The sequence below is a fragment of the Anguilla rostrata genome, chromosome 17 (assembly GCF_018555375.3).
Source record: "Anguilla rostrata isolate EN2019 chromosome 17, ASM1855537v3, whole genome shotgun sequence".
In the NCBI taxonomy this organism is placed as follows: Eukaryota; Metazoa; Chordata; class Actinopteri; order Anguilliformes; family Anguillidae; genus Anguilla; species Anguilla rostrata.
This window is the reverse complement of record NC_057949.1, coordinates 20,423,527-20,444,380: the sequence shown is the minus strand read 5'-3', so window position 1 is coordinate 20,444,380 and position 20,854 is coordinate 20,423,527. Positions and strand designations below refer to the sequence as shown.

General features: G+C 47.4%; 1 protein-coding gene across 11 annotated transcripts in view; it reads right to left on the bottom strand.

Annotated features, from left to right (window-relative positions):
- Positions 1-20,854, bottom strand: part of LOC135243740 (voltage-dependent P/Q-type calcium channel subunit alpha-1A-like) — a 79,709-nt gene that overhangs the window by 17,819 nt on the left and 41,036 nt on the right. For 3 of the 11 annotated variants that reach the window (XM_064315740.1, XM_064315747.1, XM_064315748.1), the window contains 10 exons: positions 19,642-19,725; positions 14,568-14,684; positions 13,788-13,853; positions 12,683-12,783; positions 12,151-12,301; positions 11,853-11,980; positions 10,190-10,286; positions 4,878-4,992; positions 3,648-3,755; positions 1,774-1,877 (listed from right to left, as the gene is read on the bottom strand). In XM_064315740.1, the coding sequence (XP_064171810.1) occupies positions 1,774-1,877; positions 3,648-3,755; positions 4,878-4,992; positions 10,190-10,286; positions 11,853-11,980; positions 12,151-12,301; positions 12,683-12,783; positions 13,788-13,853; positions 14,568-14,684; positions 19,642-19,725 (1,071 nt within the window). Of the gene's footprint in view, positions 1-1,702; positions 1,878-3,647; positions 3,756-4,877; positions 4,993-9,427; positions 9,525-10,189; positions 10,287-11,852; positions 11,981-12,150; positions 12,302-12,682; positions 12,784-13,787; positions 13,854-14,567; positions 14,685-19,641; positions 19,726-20,854 lie in introns of those variants that run through there. The other 8 variants (XM_064315750.1, XM_064315745.1, XM_064315743.1 and 5 more) reach the window with 7 other exon arrangements.

The following is a 20,854-nucleotide window of genomic DNA, read 5'->3' as shown; positions in this document are numbered from 1 at the left end:
AGGCTCCTCCAGCTAAAGGGGAGTCGTGCTGTTGCTTGAAAGGAAAAAAGTGTCGGATGACAGCCTTGAAATGCTGGGGGCAGCTGAACCATCGAAGCAACTGAATGCTGGTAACTAAGCAAGAGGAGTAAGGACCAGGAGTCATGAGGGTGAAATAACAAGAGGGGGAGGCAAGGGGGTGGGAGAGGAAGAGTGAAGCTCTGTCTGTAGTGTGCAGTTCTGGGGCAGGTTCCAATCCAGGCCTTTTACAAACCCAAAGTCCAGACACTGGAATTGAAGCTAGCCCCAGACTAGCCCCACCCAAAGGGGCACAAGGTTCTGGCCCCCTTCCCAAACCAAGTCCAATCCATGTGTGTAAAAAAAGGCTTAGTACCTCAAAGCGTGGTTTCTAACTCTGACTTTACTTCACTTTTTTCCAACTTAAAATGGTTTTACAAATCAGTTTTGGTGCTACATATATACATGGTTCATCAGTGGGCAGTCATCACTATCACAAGATGCTTGATTTTAGTATCATTCTCTCTAAAGGGGTGGGAGGGAGGGGCACTAGGGGGGCGGGAACAAGGCAGTCTAACGTAGGGCTACAGTCCAGGGGGGGGTTATTGCTAGCAGTGATTCACAGTCATGGCAGGAGGGAAAAGAAAGGGAGGAAAGGGGAAATGAAAACTGTAACAGCAGAAGACTAAATGGAAGCACAGATGCCAAGGAGAGCTGTGACAAAGAGCTGCCCCCCCCCCCAGCCCAAGGTCCAAACCTGGGGGGCGGCTGAGGGTAGCGCGGGGTACTGCCATAGATTGGGGTCCCGGGGACAGGGGACGAGACCCAAGCTGCTATAAAGGGGTAGGTCCAAAAAGGTTCTGTTGAACACGGTAAAGCAGGTTTTTGCTGCCGCTGCCAACTCGGTCTTCAGAGAAGAGATGAATTGTACGTGTGGTGAGAAACCTCAGTGTTGCAATGTTCCTCCGTCCCATTATTCTTTCAATTCCTCCACATTTAAGGTCTTGGTAAGACTGTGAACGCAACCCTTAAAATGTCTGGAAACTGTAGACCCACAGTGCAGATTGCCCCCCATTCCTACACTTAGAGACTGTAAGTACATCATATTTAACCTTCCACTCTTTACTGAAAGTCAGTCCATTGCTTCACCCAATAAACAACAATTATCACACTGCACCAAATCTGTAGCCTCACTTTTACTTTTAAACCATGAGAATACTCCTGACTAAGAGTTCTAATGAAAATGTCTTAAGGTGCAAGTGTATTATTACACCATGGCAACATTACACAGACTTCTGCACTAAAAGCTACCACTGTACAAGAACAAGGAAGACCCCACAGCTAGACTCGTCACAGGACAAACAGTTGCACTGACCAACCACTGAAAATGCAGAACTAGCTCCCTCGCTCAACACAAGGCCCCATGCGAGGAGTACTCCTCTTTGTACCTTCTCTTCTCTCAAAGTTTAGACCCGCCCCCATCAGCCCCCAGTAAAAAAAAGTTTTGTGCTATTATCATAACATGCAGATTCTACAGGGCAAATTGCTGCAGTAGTAGCAGTGGTAGTATAAGCAGTGGTAGTAGTGTTGCTGGTGGTAGAGGTACGCTGATGTGGAAGGGGTCAGATCAGCGAAACGCAGACGGGGGGGCGTGGCGGTGGCAATGATGATGGTGGTAGGGGGCGCTGGTTGTCACAGCTCTGGCAGCAGGAGGAGAGTTTTTTTTTTTTTTTTTTTTGCACGCAATTGCAGAGCGGGGCATCCCTAGGGCAGTACCTGCTCCTCTCGGAGAGCCTGAGTCCGTTTGGCTTTGCTCTGCCGGTAATACTCCATGATCATCATGGCGGCGTAGATCTTCCCCACCGTCAGGTCTGTCGCTGCTGAGAAACGGACAAGTTACCCTGCACGATTAGATGGGGTGAGATGGACCCTGAGCGGAGGGAATGGGAGTGGGGACAGAGCATGCACACAGAGTCACCACAGAGGCACGTATACGCACAAACACCAACACAGGGCCAATAGTCTTTTCACAGACAGACCTGGCTTTTAAATCACAGTTTCTCTTTCATTCTTTCTTTTTCTCTTAGAATGTATTGTCTTTTGTCTATCCTTAAAACAGTAAGGGACTCAAGGCCACTTCAGGATGAAGATAATAGTCTACCCAGTAATAATAATAAGAATAATAATAATAATAATAATAATAATAATAATAGCAGTAACAACAAAAAGAAATTAAATCGGCATCATCTTTAGAATATAATTGTGTGAGAAAACAAAGGATTGATTAGATTATTAAACTACTGCCTAATAATGGCGCCTAATAAAAACTCAAAACGTGTAGCTGAACAAAATTACATGGCCTTTTTTCTATTTCTGTAAACCAACCTACATTGGACCAGTTATGCTACCAAAAAGCCTCCCTCCGCTGCAGTGTCTGCAGCAGTTTCATTTGAACTCTTCTTTGTTAAAAACAGAACAAAAGTAGAAGCAAAAACAAAAAAACAAAACAAAACCTGCCACAACAAAGCTAAAAATTAGCATTGTAGTACATTATTGGACCTTTATTCTGAATTTGTGCCTCAAAAATATGGCCCAGGTACATAACTGACGCTCTTTTTTCAAGCGCCTATCCCTGAGATGAAGGTGCTCTGCAAGCGCAGAGATACCTGCCCATAAGCTCAGTGCCTATCTCTGGAGATGCGCAGCCAGGCTTCTCAGCATTCCTGGAGTGAAAAGACGTCTATAGAGGTTATTTCTATAGTGATGCACCCTCTGATCTGACTGGGTCCAAGCAGGGCTGGGGAGGGGCTTACCGGGTGTTGCTCAGATTGCGTAGCGGTTGAGGGGGTGTGTGTGTGTGTGTGTGTGTGTGTGTGTGTGTGTGTGAGGTGGCGGGGGTGTAGTGTGGGAAAGTATTGTGTTGAACATGGGATCTGCGTGGAACGACACAACAAATATGAAACAGTTTTTTCCTTTTTGTCTGTGCAAACAAGTGGCCAGAGTTGGAGTGTGTCTGTTGTGTCCAGCTCAGCTACTCTGGCTTACTTCAAGCCAGGGCATTTTAAATTCACCGATGTTAGAACATTCTTCCTACCACTGTGGAGTTTTGTCTTTACCTCTCTCACTGTGTTTTTTGGGGGGGGTTCACACTCAGTCTTTCCCATTTTTCCTATTTCCTGCTTTCCTGCTAAGCAACTTTTTGGCCCTGTTTTAGTAGAGATTAAACTGAAGTGAAAGTCTGAAACGCTGCTTCTGGTGGAGCCTGCTTCTGCCTCTCAAACAGTGGAGTAGTACAGATACAGAGAGTTCTGCAGGTGAGTCAGTGCTGGGCTACTTTGAAGACAGTATTTCTGGCCGGGGACTGCATGTTGTATGTTGGAGGCATCTGTGCAGACTGTACGTTGGTGGTTTGGATGTAAACAGACAGATTGCTTTGCCTTATACTGAGTGGAGTTTTGCGTCAGTTGGACAGGATAGCTGACGGACAGAAAGATGTGGGTCGCCGTGTTGGAGGGTCTCTTGTGAATGAAGGAGCCAGTCGAGGTTCATCAGAGGGTGCTGAGCAGTGAGTGGGGCTGGCTGAGAGAGAAGCTTTCCTCTGGTGATAACATATGGTGGTTTGGATGGACCGACCCTTGTCTGCAACTTACACTTATGGGGAGTAACCAGCAGGTCCAGGGTCTTCTGGGAGAGATTGGGCCAGATCGCCATCATCTCCTTCCGAAGCTCAGAGTCCATCTGATGCTTGTCCACACCCCCTGAACACACACACACGCACACACACACACACATACACATATGCACACGCACACACGTGCCCACGTACACACACCCCATATTCACAGATGCACGTCCATTGATACGCGTCACCACGATTCAGAAATTCACACAGATACACAGACACGCAAATGCGAGTGCACAGGTTCAAATATTTCACGCAGACAAACACCAAAGGTCAGTCACACACATTAACAAGCACACACATACACACAGAAAGATATTTCTCGTTAAGAGACCGTCACACGCGGGCTCACCTACCACAGTTGAAGTGCTATGGAACACCACGATGACAAACAAACAACAGCTCCTACAGTGACTGGCCAATCAGGGCTCAGCTGTGGCCTGTGGGAAATAAACGCCGGGGCCAGCAGGGCGGTGACGCTTGCGTCACACGCCACGACCCTGAAGCATGCTGGGGGGGGGGCTCGATTATAATGTGCACACTACGCTGAAACAGAAGGACAGTTCAGTGGCGTGTTAACCAAACAGATGGTTTACCTCAAGAGGGGCATGCCTAAAACAAGATACTAGAACAAAAAAAATCTCCTCGAGACTCTCCTGGTCTCCCAGCGGTTGCAGTTTCCGAGGTTTAGCTCATGGTCATGCATGAAGGGAACTACCACTCCCATTGCGTAGCTGTTTGAGCCAGTCTTACCAGAAGCAGTTGGTAGTTAGTCTACCACCAACCGGTGACTTCCACTCAATTCTACAGTCAGTTCCTTCTACTACACTCTGGGACTGGGACTAGAATTTTATTTGCCATCCCATCGTGAGGGACAGAGGCGGAATTTTACACTTGTGAAACCCCTTACGATGGGTGTGGAAACCGTGGGAACCTGGTGAGAAAAATGCGGAGGCACGAGAGACCCGGAGACTCCCGAAGAGTCTGGCGCACTAACAGGTTCACCGCTCCCAGCTCAGCTACTCTGCTCTGGGGGCTGCAAGAGTGAGAACAACAACAACAACAACGACAACAACAACAAAAAAACAAAAAGACAAAACACCGCGGAGATGTTCTGAAGGAGGACACACCTAGCAGGCCACGAGGAGAAGGAGACAGGGAGAGAAAGACGTAAAGTAGTAATAAAGGGGTTCCAAACCTTCCGCACCCTTGGCGATCTTGATGTCCAACGCCGTGCGGATTAAGGCCATGAGGGTGGAGTTAAAGTGGACAGAGTTGTCCTCCGCAACCGGCAGATCCATCCGCAACAGCCTCTGTGGGACAGCCAATCAGGGAGGGTGAGGGGACGCGCCCGAGGAAGAGGGTGCGTACTGAACCTCCAGGAAGTGGAATTAGGGGAAGTTTTGGGGGGTGTGGGCAGGGGAAAAGGGGGGTAAGGGAAAGAAGGGGGAGCTCTATTAGCGTCAGACTACCTCTAAGTATCTGTCTCTGAATGAAGGTCTACTGGCCTTGTCTGTATATCTGTCTGTCTGCCTTCTGTTCTTGTTTGTGTCTCAGGAAGATGTAGAGATAGATCGGCCTGATCCTTGTATTCCACAATATATCTATCTCTTCTCCAAACAAGAATGTGTCCATTAGTGACAGGGCTCTACTTCTCTCCGGCTAAGAGTTGGAGAGGAGATTCCAGACAGATATTTGTGACCTTCCACTGAATGTCCCCTTAGTGTGTCTGTGAGAGCCAAGAACACCAATATAATCAATCTTTGCCAGTCATTAAAAGCCAATGGCTTACTAACTGCAAGAATTTCCGTGTGCATACCGGCATGTGTGTATGTTGACGTATAGACAAAATAACAGGACCTTGATTGGGGGGTCTCACAGACGGAACAGGGACACAGCCGCTATTATACACCACAGCAAAACTAGACAGATGGGGAGGGTCAGAGGGTGGACAAGGGCTATAGAGCTCCCCCCGATGGAGGTTCACAGAAGTGACTGCACAATTCAAACGGGGACGATAAATGGATAAATGAATCCAGTGATTTTTTTCAAGGTCATTGTTTTTATTTATCATTTATCTTCCTCTCGTCAGCTCGATTTAAAGAGCAACTGGTCACTCCCAGAAAACAAGACAAAACAAAACAAAAAAAAAAAACATGCACACGCAAACAAACACATGGCAATTGTTTGCTCAGGCCGGGCGTTCCACAGTCTGCCATTCCGGTCACCACGGCAACAATCTCAGCCATGCAGCAGCCCATGCGTGGCCATCATGCAGCATGTGAGGCTCACGCTCAGCGACACGCCACACAGGACAAGCAGCCATGCGGCCATCACACCGAAAGCATCATCTGTCTGCTTTTTGTTTCTGTTTTTTTTTTTTTTTCAAAAATACTTTTAGTACTTGTTAGTGGTAAACAAATTGTGCCTGAGACTAGCTGAGCTGGGACAGTAAAAAAAAAAAAAATAATTAAAAAAAAAATTTAAATTAAATAATTAAAAAAATTAAGTGCTGTCCAGACTCTCTGATATCAGTGCAAAACTGGTGCAAACTACAGGGCTGTAAAAAAGCAGCATTCCTTGAAAAAAAAAAAAAGTTTGGCCAACCAGATTCTGAGTTAGGTGGCCACAGGTGGAGGAGTAGAGCTACGTTATGCTGGAAGGCTAGAAGATAACTGTGCAAAACAGGTAGGATAGAATGTCTCACTACCGAAAAATAAAGATGAAATGGAACGATGTGACTGCTGTTGACAGCATTTGGAAAAGCAAAAAAGGAGACTTAAGAAGGTACATGGAACATACATACAAACTTACAGAAAGAACAGGAAAGAAATATTGAGAGAGTTAGAGGAAAAGATGACAAACTCAAACAAAAAAATAAAAATAAAAGTGAAAGATCTACCACCAAACAGGCCGGTTGTGTCCAATGCGCAGCAATCCTGCCTGAAGCCCTGCTGCCCTGGGGAAGCTGGAGTGCCCTGCGGCAGTGTCACTAAACACCTCTCTCAAACGGGGTGTGGGGCAGTTTGGGGGTCACAAGTCCAGTTGGGGAGATGATGACGAGTGGAAGTGAGGTGGGGTGGGGTGGGTTGATGCGAAACTCATGTGTCCATGGCCTGCACATGTGGAAGGGCCAGTGCTGACCTCTAGCATAGATGTGAGGGTTTGGGAGGGGTGGGTTTTTTTTTTTTACTGTTGGATTGATGCAAGGCTGCCCTGAACAGGGCAATAGAAGAGTAGGTGGAGATTAGAGGGAGGGACACTGTTTGGGTGGAAGGGGTTATGTTAGGAGAAACTTCAGGAGGGAGGCTGGCAGGACCAGAGGAGAGAAGAGGGGAAGAGGAGAGGAGAGGGAGGAGGAGGGAGGGAGGAGAAAAGACAGGAGTATGAGGAGAGGATGGAGAGAGGAAGTTGTATTATGTAACAAGAGAGAGGAAAAGAGGATTAGGGTACAGAAAGAGAATGGAGAGAGGCAATGGATAATAAAGTTAGACAAAGAGATAAAGAGAGAAAAGGGTAAGATAGAAAACAAGAAAAACAAACAGTGTGATGGACAGAGAGAGGGAGGGAGTGACAAAAAAGTGGTGAGAGAGAGAGAGAGAGAGAGAGAGAGAGAGAGAGAGCTGAGGTAGGCAGGGCTGCTAATTTGTGTGTATGTGGGGGGGAGGGCCTTTTCCCCTGACAGAGACTGAGGGGGCTTTGAGTCTGCAGAGTGACGTCAGTCAGCCTGCATGCCAGAAGAGTCATGTGTGGAGGAGCAGATGGCTCCAGCAGCTTTAGCTCTCACACACACAGGCAGACACAGCCACCCCCAGTCCCTGCAGGCATGGCAGCCCCAGCACAGCACCAACAACCCTGCTGCTCCCAGCCACCTGCTGGGGCATGGAGAGAGGGAGGGAGGGAGAGAGAGAGGGAGGGAGGATGGGAGGGGAAGAGAGAGGGAGGGAGGGATGGGGAGATAGAATGGAGAGGAAGATAGCAAGTGAGGAAAAGAAACAGTGTGAGGGACAGAATGAGGGAGATGGAGGCAGTGACGAGAAAGGGGTAAAAAAAGTGGTAAAGTGTCTCAGTGTGAGATACAGGGGGTGAGAGAGAGAGTAAGTTAGAGGAGGTGGGTGGGACAGGTAAATCTCAGGTGGGACAGGTGCAGCTGAGGTATGACAGAAATGAGGGTATGGAGAAAAGAAGGAAAGAGGGATAGAAAGAAAGAGGGGGGGTAGAGTAGGAGAGAGAGAGAGGGGCCAACAGTGTGACCCCATTAGCTGAGAGCCAGATAGGTAAAGTGGGGCGGCGATGGCGATGGCGATGCTGAAGAGGAGACAGGGCGGGCATGCAGGAGGGAGGATCAGAGGACAGGAAAGAGGATGCACAGAGGAGGAAGCGGAAACAGATTAGAACTGCATTGACAGGAAAAACTGAGAAACGGGTGGAAAAGCTGAAAGGCTACAAATTTAATACTGGATTTAAGTTCGCCAAGACGTAGCTAGGCTCCCGAAGACCATATTCGCTGCTTCCCTTTCCTGTCATTGTCGCTGTCGTCGTCAGAAACTCAATATACAGAAACTTATACATTTTTACTTGTCACTTTTCGTAACAGTATCATTTATTTATTAATATATTTTGGTTTTCTATTGGTTCCCTGACTTTTTTCTTTGGGGTGGAAAAAAAGCTGTTGTTTCAAATTTCCACTTTTTGGAAATTGCCCAGCCAAAAACAGCTGGTGTGTGTGCAAGGGAAAGGAACAAAGCCCTGGTCTATGTGTGTATGTGTATGTGACCCTGACTATAGCGCCATCCACAGGAAGGAGAGACTCGGAGGTCTGCAGACACAGATAGCCCTTCCCAACCTTTCTGCGCACGCGAGTTAGTGTGTCTTCTTGCGTATGTGTGCATGTGTGCGTGTGCATATACATGTGTGCATAGGTGTGCTATAGGTGTGTGTGCGTGTGTGTGTGCGTGTGTGCATGTGAGTATGTTTGACAGAGTGTGTGTGTGTGTGTGCACGCATGTGCGTATGAGAGTGTGTGCGTGTGCGTATACATGTGTGCATCGGTGTGCCATAGGTGTGTGTGCGTGTGTGCATGCGTGTGTGCATGTAAGTGTGTGTGCATGAGTGCGTGTGTGTGTGTGTGTGTGTGCATGCATGTGTGCATAGGTGCTCCCCGCAGTGCAGTGCGCCTGTACACACAGAGAGCCTGGCCGTGAGCGGAGTCGTTCACCTCCACAGCGCTCGTATTCTGAAGGACATTTCCCCTGCTGCTGGCTCAGCAGGAACAGCAGCTGGGCGTGGCTCCGCCTCGTAAAGATCACAGGACAGGAAGACAGTCGGTGGCATTAAAGCGCTCACTTTAATGCCCTCTTTGTCTGGGAGTAAAACACAGCTCTGATTTATGTGTCTGAGGTTCGTCCCAAGCCTCTCTGCGTACGGCTGGCGCTGAGTCTGTGCGCCTGCCCTGGCTGGTCGGACTAGATGAGTGAGCGACATGGAAGATGCATGACTCCTAATTTTGTAGGGCTTCTTTTTTTGCGGTGCAGAAAAGTGGAGAAGGTCACCCCCCCGTTCCCCCCCTCCTGTGGATAGTCCCATTGGCTAAACATCCCACCCCCCCCAAAAAAATAAAAACACCCCACGACCCACCAACTCCCACCCCAAATAGTGCTTCCCTCTATTTAAAATGAAAAAACAAACAAATGAAAAAAAAAAACACCAACACTACAGACACAGCACTGCCCCTCAGGGTCCTTCTACCTTGTAGGCAACCCGTGCTGGGCATTTCTTCCCCAGTCCTAACGGCGGTGACATGTGTCTGAGCATCTCACTCATATCAGTGTGACTGATCCTGCCACTGCAGGGCCCAGAAACAAGCAGGAGAACCAAAACAGGAAGGAGAGGGAGAAGTATATGGAGATATAAAATCAAAATAAAAGTCAAAAACAAAAAAAAAAATGAAACAAAAAGAACAAACAAAAAAAACAACAACAAGGTTATTCGCTTTGGCTGGTATAAAGGCGAAGAGATGAAAAGGTTGAGCTGACCTCGCGATTCTGTAGGAAGGGCGGAGGGGCGGGTATCGTTTAATATTAAACACAGTTCTATGCAAGTTGGACCCGTTGCATAGAACAACAGGGGGGCTTTGAACAGGCAAAAAGCTCCGCTGCTGGTTGGTAGGATGGCAGTTATGTCAATGCAGTTTCTGTCCCTCCCCCAGAACAATGCACGCTAAAAACCCATTGTGCCTAACCGTGGCTAAACAGCAAGCAAAAAAAAAGAAAAAAAAAAGAAAAGATGGTCATTTTTTTTCAATTAATTCTCAGGGTGAGATATATATTTTTTTTTTCTTTTGTTAATCGGTGCACCTCATGCTTCTTTAGGTGTCTGCATTGTCCTGCACATTCTCGTTTCAAATCAGAATGCATTAGAAATGGTAAAAAAAAAATAATAAAGAAAGAAAGCGACATTCATTCCAGTTTGGATGCTAGCAAGTGGTTAGGGTTTTAGCGGAATTCAAACCTTGCAGGCCACCCTATGGGGACATTTCTTTCCTAAGCCCAGAGGGGGGTCGATTACTCGCAATAAACTGTACATGTCCTTATAATGAATGCGGCCACTGAAAAGAGAACACAGGGAGTTAGAGCAGACCATTCAGAGTGGGGAGGGAAGGAAGAGAGAAACACACACACACACACAGAGTAAAAAAAAGACAGCAGAGGTCACACAGGTCGGCTGTAGTTGTGCTTCACCCTTGGAGCCACAGTGCTGTGTCTCTGCACTGGCCACTGTTGTCACCCCCCCCCCCCCTCCCCCCCTCACTGCACCCCCAAAAAAGCATCTTTTCAGTCCCTAACCAATACAGTACCCCAAATGCACCCCCAGGGAAAAGCTCACTCTGGACCCTTGTACTGTATATATCTCAAAAAAAACTTCTATGAGACACATAAGACACCACGCCCATAACACCTACATAATTACACAAACCACTGTCTTCAACTGTCTACATCACCAATCCCTGCTTCTGCGTGAAGAATTTCAGCCTTGATTCAAACTTTAAGTATCCTGCTTCTTTCTGTTAATTCTGCACCCCGCCCCACCCCAGTCCTCTCTCCCTCTCATTCTTCCTGCTAAGACACTCGCTCTCTCGCTGACACTCCTTTGTGACTCCCTCCCTCCCTCCCCAGTCCTCCTGCTACCCTGTCTGCAGTATCTCCCACTAGCGCCCCCTAGCTTCAGTGCAGACTCCAGCAGAGCACTTGGGTGACAGGCACGGGAATGCAGATACCGGGAAACTTATCGTGTTTGAAGGGGCACAGTAAGTTTTTTTTTTAGCAGTATACAGATTCCAGAGGAGGGAGGGGGGGGGACTTTCGGCACTCACAGAGGGGGTAGGGGATTTGGTGGCTTGATTAGATCAGGAGAGGGGTCACAACCCACCCCCCCCCACCCCCCATATCTGGCCTGGGCACCCTTTCTTGGGGGTGCCTCACCTGGATGTCCAACAGGGTGGTTAGCAACCTCATAAATGCTGACAGAGACAGAAACTGAAAGTGGCTTTATTGAGACCAGAGAGAGAGAGGAGAAGGAGAGCTGTGTAATTACACGTGCTGTTGTTAGTGTCGTGTGTATGTGAGTGTGTGAGCGTGTGTGAAAATGTGCACGTATGTGAGAGAGAGAGACAGAAACAGAGAGAGCGTGTGTGTTTGACTGTACAGAGAGAATACATGAGACTGTGGTAAATGAGAGAGTGTTCCTAAACCAGCCGTATTGGTTGTGCATGATGTACACCACATATGTGTATTGTGTGTTGCTGGGTCTCAGTGTGTATGGGCAGTGCCTACCTGTGTCACAGTCTGTGCTTTGTCTCAGTGACTATGCACAGTGTGTGCCTGTGTCACAGTCCGTGCCGTGTATCAGTGTCTATGCACAGTGTGTGCCTGTGTCAGAGTCCGTGCTGTGTATCAGTGTCTATGCACAGTGTGTGCCTGTGTCAGAGTCTGTGCTGTGTCTCAATGTCTATGCACAGTGTGCCTATGTTAGAGCCTGTGTCAATGTGTGCTGGTGTGTAGAATGTAAAAAGGTAACAGGGAGAGTCTAGCAGTAGCGTATCAGTATCTTACAGTACATTAAAGAGCTGGTATCAGTGCGTGTGTTCAGAGTGTTAGAGCGCATTTTGACTCACCAGGCAGCAGGGTCGTACTCCGCCCAAATTCGGACATACTCGTCCAGGTGGTGAGGCCCCAGTATGGAAGAGTCTCGCGTCAAATACTCAAAGTTGTCCATGATGACAGCTACAAATAGGTTCAACATCTGCACACACACAAACATACATTAATGTTTCAACATTATATTTTATTTATAGCGAAGGTAATCACAGGCCTGTATTAAAATAAACATTTGTTCTTTGACGTTCAAGTGAATGCAAGCGTATAACTAAAGCGAACTGAAATAAACTGGAATGACCTGAACCGAACCCTCACCAGGAAGGAGCAGAGGAAGATGAAGGAGACGAAGTACAGGTACGCGAACTCGCTGCCACACTCTGGCTCCTTGATACCAGACCGAGGGTCACAGTCCTTTCCTCCCAGACACGACAGCATTATGTCATGCCACGCCTCTCCCGTCGCGCTCCTGTCACACACACACACACACGCACACACACACACACACACACGCACGCACACGCACACGCACACACACGCACACACACGCTCACAGGACACACGCGCACGCACACGCACACGCACATGAACACACACGCACATGCACGCACACACACACACACACACACACACACACACCAATATCATTAGTTCACAACACTGCAGTGCTGACAATGGGACATTTGCGAGAGGCAGAAGTGCCTAAATGTCCTATTCTGCTGGCGTAGTGTGAACAGAATAACAGAGTAAGAGATGGCACCCATCACCGCACACACACAACCTGGTACATATAGGAGCAGACACATACGCACACAATTACACACTCCACCAAACACACACACACACGTACCTGAAGAGCAGCATGAGGGCCTGGAAGAAGGTCCTGAAGTTGTTGTGCTGGTTGATGGCACTGTCTCCTTCCTCCTCCTCAATTCCTATATTGCCAAAGAGCTGTAGAAACACCCTCTCTGTCAGCACTGCACACTGCATTCCGTCAGAACCACTGTCAGCTTTGCACAAGGCCATGATCGTACACTGTCATTAGTGTGGTTCCTTCAGCAACACACTACCTGTTCCCTTGCATATTTATTAAACTTCCAATTTTCTTCCCGCCTAAATTTGTGCATGCTACTCCTACGGCTTTCAAGCTAGACATGCCATTCCAACTTTGTAATATTCACCTTGGCTCAGAGAAGTGTGCTTGTCTAAAGCTTTCAATTAGTCCACATGGTGGCACTATAATTGATGATTTAAGATGAAAAGTTTGAAAGCTCATGCCCCTTACCCCATTGACCTAGAGTCATGAAATTTGGTACACAGGTCCCTCTCCTCACAAGGGACCATTTAGCCTCAAGAACCCATAATCCTCCGACATATTTTCCGCCACTTTGATTTTTGTGTAAAACAACACGACAGCCACTCCAGGACAACCGGAATGATATGCATGAAGCCTGGTATTCAGCATTTGTGGACCAAGCTGCACATGCTGTATTATTTTCAGAACTGTACGGCCGCTGTGGTGACACATGCCACACCAGAAGTTTCATGTGAATATTTTTCGTAATAATCAACATTAAATTATTCAACATTAAATCTGGGTACTTTTTCAGGATGTTTGAAAGGGGTAAAAAAAAAAAGGAGTAATTTGGTGACATAGTGGCACAATTTGATAGTTAACAAAATCCCATTAGGTTTTCATGGTCATAAAGTTACACTGGCACGCTTTTAAGATGCTACTGCTCTTCAATCTGATAACAGCTAAACAACTGCTGGAGCAACCACACCAAAGTTCATTCATAAACTTTACATTCTAGTTCTGATCACCCTATACGACACAGGTGCGTTACAACAGCACACGACACCATACAAGCCCCGGGCAACGGTTGTAGTGAACCTCAAGCAGACTCTCTCTCTGCAGTGCATTATGGGTAATCTGGGTGTCTGTGCGGGCTCACCTGCATGCCGATGATGGCGTAGATGAAGAAGAGCATGGCGATGAGCAGGCAGACGTACGGCAGCGCCTGAGGGCAGAGGGAGAGAGTTACGCAGACCGCCGTGCCGTCCGTCCGTCCGTCCGTCCGTCCGTCCGTCCGTGCGCCAAACAGGCTTCAACCGGATTCCGCCGGATTGGGCGGATCAGGAGACATCGTTCCGTTTACCCTCGGGTTAAACAAGCTCAGCTGGATTTGTCCGGGTTATGGTAATACGCGGCTGATTGTGGATTCAGCTGGGTGGAGCGGACACCGGGTGGCGTGCCCCTGCGCGTGATGTGTGCGTGGGTCCAGACGGACATGTGTGTGAATATTACTGACTCAGCAGCCACGGAACGAAAGTGTGGAAACTATCAACGGTATAAAATGTTTTTAAAAAATTTTCCAAGTGTGTTAATATTATCTCCCAGAGTTATGATAGTCTGCAGTTTTTTCTCAGTGTGTGGATGCCTCAGTGTGTGGATGAATCACTGAGTGGATACCTCAGTGTGTGGATGTCTCAGTGTGTGGATGTCTCAGTGTGTGGGTGAATCACTGAGTGGATGTCTCAGTGTGTGAATGTCTCAGTGTGTGGATGTCTCAGTGTGTGGATGAATCACTGAGTGGATGCCTCAGTGTGTGGATGAATCACTGAGTGGATACCTCAGTGTGTGGATGCCTCAGTGTGTGAATGTCTCAGTGTGTGGATGAATCACTGAGTGGATGTCTCAGTGTGTGGATGCCAGGGTGTGGGTGTGGCCGAACCTTGAAGGACTGGACGAAGGTCCAGAGCAGGATGCGGATGGTCTCGCCCTGCCTGAGCAGCTTAATGAGCCTAGCAGCCCTGAAGAGCCGCAGGAAACTGAGGTTTATGAAGTTGTTCTGAGAGGAGAGCGTGCACAGGAAGGAGGGAAGACAGAAAGGAACGGAGAGAGAAACATGAGGGAGGGAAGAGACAGAGGAAAAACGAATGGAAACGTAACAGATCCAGAGAGATGAGTGAAAAACAGAGGGAGTGTGGCGAATGCAGAAGGAGAGAGCAAGAGAGAGAGAGAGAGAGAGAGAGAGAGAGAGCGAGAGAGAGACAGGGAAGAGGCTACATCAGTTCACTGGTCACAAAGCTACAGAACATCCTCAACTACAACACAAAAACCAAAAAAACAAACAAAAAGCAAAAAGAAGGATATTTCCAAAAAGAACAGCGGAGGTCCACCCTCAACTTAAACCGAAACATCACAAACACAAATATAATCAAGTCAAACCCAAAAGCAAGACTGAAAACACTGAAGTAAATCAAAGTAAAATAAAATCTAATTAAAAAAAAAAAATCACATTACAAATAATCTAACCATCATCATCCAATTGGGAAGGTAAAGCAAAGGTTTTTCTTAAAAGACAACCAAATGCACTGATATTCAGGGGCGAGCAAGCCACAGCATGGAGCCGGTCCAACGCATGCCAGCTGGGACGGAGCGCACGCAAGAAGCTGTCAGCTCTCGCTGGCTACCATGGTACTGCGACACTCCATGGTTTACACACTGCATAGACAAATGGAGGCTGGGGACTGATGCAGTTTGGAGCAGCTCATATATATATATATGTAAATATATATGTGTATATACAGTTAAATGCAAAAGTATTCGGACAGTGACACAATTTTTGTTGTTTTGGCTCTGTACTCCATTACTTTGGATTTTGAAATAAAAGAATGTGTATCAGGTTAAAGTGCAGCCAGCTTTAATTTGAGGGTATCTACATCCATATTGGGAGATTCATGTAGGACTTACAGCTCTCCAAGCAAATGTCCAGTAGTACAGAACCAAAAAAAACAAAAATTGTGCCACTGTCCCAAAGCTTTTCAATTTAACTGTATACAATATGTGTTTCTACATATTAGTATAAGTAACACACTGATATGCACACGAAACACATTCAGATGACCAGACTGTGAAAACCATCCTCTATTAGAGGGAATCAAAGTGTAGTGGAATGCTCATTGTCATTTACCAAGAAGGAGGTTCAATTATAAAGGGACCATCATTACACATGATGGTAAACTATGGAACTTGCACAAATATCATGGTGCCTAGAAATTACACCGATACAGCGGAGCTGATATAATGATACAATATTCAGATCTTGCTGTACCAGCCAGTGAACCTGTGTCAGTGCACCCTACAGCACCACCAGGGGGCACTGCAGCACAGTACAGGATCTTGCAGGGGTGGGGTGGGGGGGTACTGTACATGCAAGCAGCTACATTCTACAGCATGCATAGAGGCGGCATTACAGTATCTGCACACAGAGTGTGACCCTGAATCTCACAGGGCCTGGGAGGTCATAGCATGTGCGTGCGCTTGTGCGTGTGCGTGTGTGTGTGTATGCGTGCGCGTGTGCGTGTGTGTGCACGTGTACGTGCTTGTGTGTGGGAGGAGTAATTCTGTTTGGACAGATCAGTGTGACGGCATGCGTTGAGTGTGACTGTTCAAATACAGAATTTGAGTGTAAATGTATGCCAGTGTTCAGTGATGAAGTGTTTTTCAAAGAGTGTCAGTGTCAGTGCTCGAAGGCGTCAGCAACTGTGTCACTACACCAGGCTGCCAGTGTTCTAGAGTGCTGTGTGTGCGCCTGTTTCAGTGCTAGGGGCCATCAGTGCGTCCGTGTCCTCCCTGCAGCAGTGTCAGATTCAGGAAAGCAGCAGGCCAGCATGCACGAGCATCCGGTCACGTCCCGCCTGGACGGAGGGAGCCCAGCCCTCCATACTGCATCAGAGCCACCGCTGATAAGTACAGCAACAGCCTGGCACCTGCATTCCCACGAAGCCCAGCCGCTGCTCGTCTGTGTGTGCACGCATGGACGTGTGCTGACTGTGTATGTGTGTGTGCATGCACGTGTGTGTGCTAACATAAGCACAAGTACGTGTGTGTGCGTGGGTATGTGTGCGCTTGTACATGTATGTGAACGTGTGATCGCCTGTGAGTGTGTGTGCTTGTGTGTGGGTGGGTGGGTGAGTGAGTGTGTGTGTGTATGTGGGTTTGGGTGTGTGTGTGGGTCTGTGTGTATGAGTGAGTGTGTGCGCGTGTGAGCGTGCATGCGTGTATGTGTGTGTGTATGTGGGTTTGGGTGTGTGTGTGGGTTTGAGTGTTTGTGTGTAGAAGCACATGCACTACAGCCACACTGGGATGCAATAGAGCTCCAAAAAAATGACAAACCAACCAGGTTCTACATGTAGATGTTGTAGAGTAATGGTTTATATTGGCATTTTTGGGAGGGGGGTTGATTAACAACCAGTGTGCGAGATTTGTTGGCACAGACACACAGACCAGTTCATGGATGGACACATGAGTTTTCATAGTGCATTTTGATTGGATGAATTTATCAGAAGGCGTAGGGCGCCAATAAAGCACAGTTTAAAGAAAGCATGTAAAAAGATAAAACAAGAAATAAATAATCATTATATATGTATTTTAACAAGCTCAACAATCAAAACAGATGTTCACCGTTACTCAGACAGTCCCAATACTGCCCCCTACAGCACTGATCAGAGCCCGATCCTGGACCTGACTCAGGACTGGCAAAGGCCCACTTCAGACACTGTGTGCGGGGCATGATTACTGAGACCGTCTGAGCAAGCTCATAAAACTACCTATCATTAACACTGAACTAGAAATACATCATTTTGAACATTGCATACAACACACACACACACACACTCTCACACTTATGCACACACACACGCACGCACACACACACACTCTCACACTTATGCACACACACACACACACACACACTCTCACACTTATGCACACACACACGCACGCACACACACACACTCTCACACTCATGCACACACACACACACACACACACACTCTCACACTTATGTACACACACACGCACGCACAGGCAATAGGATATGCCATAACAGTGTGTGACATCGGACCCAGCTGTGACGCAGATCACCTTCTCTGTTCGCAGACAGCGTGGTGGTGATGCTTGGTGAAGCACTGCAGCTGTGCTGCCACAGTCATCCAGTGCTAACGGTGCCATTATTATATAAGCGACCTGCCAGACGCATCATCATCTGTGATACAACCACCGTGAACGCTGAGGTGCGCCTCTGTGCCACGGTACTTCAGGCTCCTCCCATAACTGAAAAGGTCTGCATCCCGCACGCCACTATCAACGCTCTCGGCTGTGTCCTTGATTCGGGAGCGGCCCATGCTTCTGCCCCCCCTTGCCCTGTGATCTGTGACTTATCAAGTCCAAAAATAAGACACTCTGAGCTTTCTACGCATTGTATTTTTGTGTGTCTGTGCTGTATATCGCACCATCCCCCCCCCCCCCCGCCTCGGGTCATCTGATAAGGCTAAGTGGGCTGACCCAGAGTAACTGTGCCTTCTCAGAAAAAGCCCCTAAACTCTGCAACAGACTTCCAATAGAGATCAAAACAGCTACTTGTGCGACCTCTCCAAAAAGCACTTTCATCGACTTGCTTTTATCACACCGTGAACCCCGTTGTGCATCTTTCTATTTTTTTGTTTATCTTCTAATTAAGTTCTTCATATTTTTATTGGTCTTGCTTCTGTTATCGTCTTGCTCTGTCTTGCATTTTTTTAAAGATTCTTCTTGTATTTTGTCTTCATATATATGTCTATATATATTTTGTCTTGTGCTGTACAGCTAAAAAAGGTGCTAAACAAAGATATTAGGTCCGAATAATCATTCAGCAGATTTGGGAGGGGCTATAAGTATATTAGCTGAGCTGTTTTGGAAGGAGCTGTAGGCATATTAGCTGAGCTGACCTGGCAGGGACTCTAGGTATATTAGCTGAGCTGTTTTGGAAGGAGCTGTAGGTATATTAGCTGAGCTGACCTGGCAGGGACTCTAGGTATATTAGCTGAGCTGTTTTGGAAGGAGCTGTAGGTATATTAGCTGAGCTGTTTTGGAAGGAGCTGTAGGCATATTAGCTAATTTGGGAGAGGCTGTAGGTATATTATCCGATTTGGGAGGGACTGTAGGTATATTAGCTAATTTGGGAGAGGCTGTAGGTATATTATGTGATTTGGGAGGGACTGTAGGTATATTAGCTGATTTGGGAGAGGCTGTAGGTATATTATCTGATTTGGGAGGGACTGTAGGTATATTAGCTAATTTGGGAGAGGCTGTAGGTATATTATGTGATTTGGGAGGGACTGTAGGTATATTAGCTGATTTGGGAGAGGCTGTAGGTATATTATCTGATTTGGGAGGGACTGTAGGTATATTAGCTAATTTGGGAGAGGCTGTAGGTATATTATCTGATTTGGGAGGGACTGTAGGTATATTAGCTGATTTGGGAGAGGCTGTAGGTATATTATCTGATTTGGGAGGAACTGTAGGTATATTCACTGAACTGATTTGGGAGGAACTGTAGGTATATTCACTGAACTGATTTGGGAGAGGCTGTAGGTATATTAGCTGATTTGGGAGAGGCTGTAGGTATATTATCTGATTTGGGAGGGACTGTAGGTATATTAGCTGATTTGGGAGAGGCTGTAGGTATATTCGTTGCCTGGTGGAACAGTAAAGTTGAGCACATCTCAGACTGGGTTCTGGTGGTGCTACACCACCCTTGCCACACACTGCATTGCAACTGGGACAATTATATAAGACTTTTAGAGAGAGTTCATGCTTCAATGAATAATACAGGATCCTGCAGAAGCACACACACACACACACACACACACACAAGCATACAGTCACTCTCTTATGTCCACACTGAACCCACAAGGACTGATCACTAATTCTGCCCCACAACTCCCTTCCCCTTTCCCAAACCCCCTTCCCAGCACACTTACCCCTAATTCAGTGACTAAAATATCAGTGATGCTCCCAAGGACGGTCACACAATCAAAAATATTCCACGCATCCTTGAAATAATTCTGTGGGAAGAGGAGGAGAAGGGAAGAGGGGGATGTTATTCGCAGAGAGGCTAGAGCCAGGTCACATGTGCCGTCTCTCCTAGTGGCCTTGTGTGGGAAACAGAGAGAATGTCACCGCGGCAATAAGCGTGTCTAAGCCCCCCCCCTCCCCCAGATCTTCGAAATGAGAGTCACAGTCAGGCCAACAATTTTTAAAGAGCAAACATGGTTATAACATCCCCTTAAGAACAACCATATCATTTCATTTAGAATAACCATGGCTGGACCATATCCCTATCGATAACCATGGTTAGATTAGATTATTTCTCTAAGGATAACCATGGTTAGATTATTTCTCTAAGGATAACCATGCTCAGATCATCCCTGTAAGGATCCATCCATCTCTGAATGGACACAAGCAAGCGGTAAACTGTGCACTGGAGCCTGCTGTAAAGTGAGTGGCTGGTATCTGTGATGAGAGAGGACAGGGCATGAGGACGCAGGTGGACTCCGCGTGCTGGCGGCCAGCGCGTTACTGCCGGTGCCTGCAGTCAAACTCTGCATCAGGGGCCCTCACTGGACCTCAGCTGCCCACAGACCTGCATGCACCCCTCCCTTACATCTGCACCCGACCCCAGAGCAGCCCTTCTGCTCCTCCTGATTCTCTCGCTCTGTGTCTTTCTACATCTCTTCTGTCCTCTCCGTACTCTCCTATCGTGCTTTCTCTCCATCTCTTCCTGTTCCCTCTCCCTGTATATCTCTCTCTGCTCTGTGTCTTTCTCTCCATCTCTTCCTGCTCCCTCTCCCTGTATATCTCTCTCTCTGCTCTGTCTTTCTCTCCATCTCTTCCTGTTCTCTCTGCCTGTATCTTTCTCTCTCACTCTCTGCTCTGTCTTTCTCTCCATCTCGTCCTGTTCTCTCCCTGTATCTCTCTTCCCTGTATCTTTCTCTCCATCTCTTCCTACTCCCTCTCCCTGTATCTCTCTCTCTCCCTCCTTCTCTCTCTCTCCCTCTCTCACTTCCCCCCCGTCCCTCCCTCCCTCCCTCCCTCCCTCTCACTCTCTCTCTCTTTCCCTTTCCCTAAATGCACAGGATATTGCTGTCGGTTGAGACAGGGCTGAGTATTGGTGGGGAATGTGGCAGAGGTGCA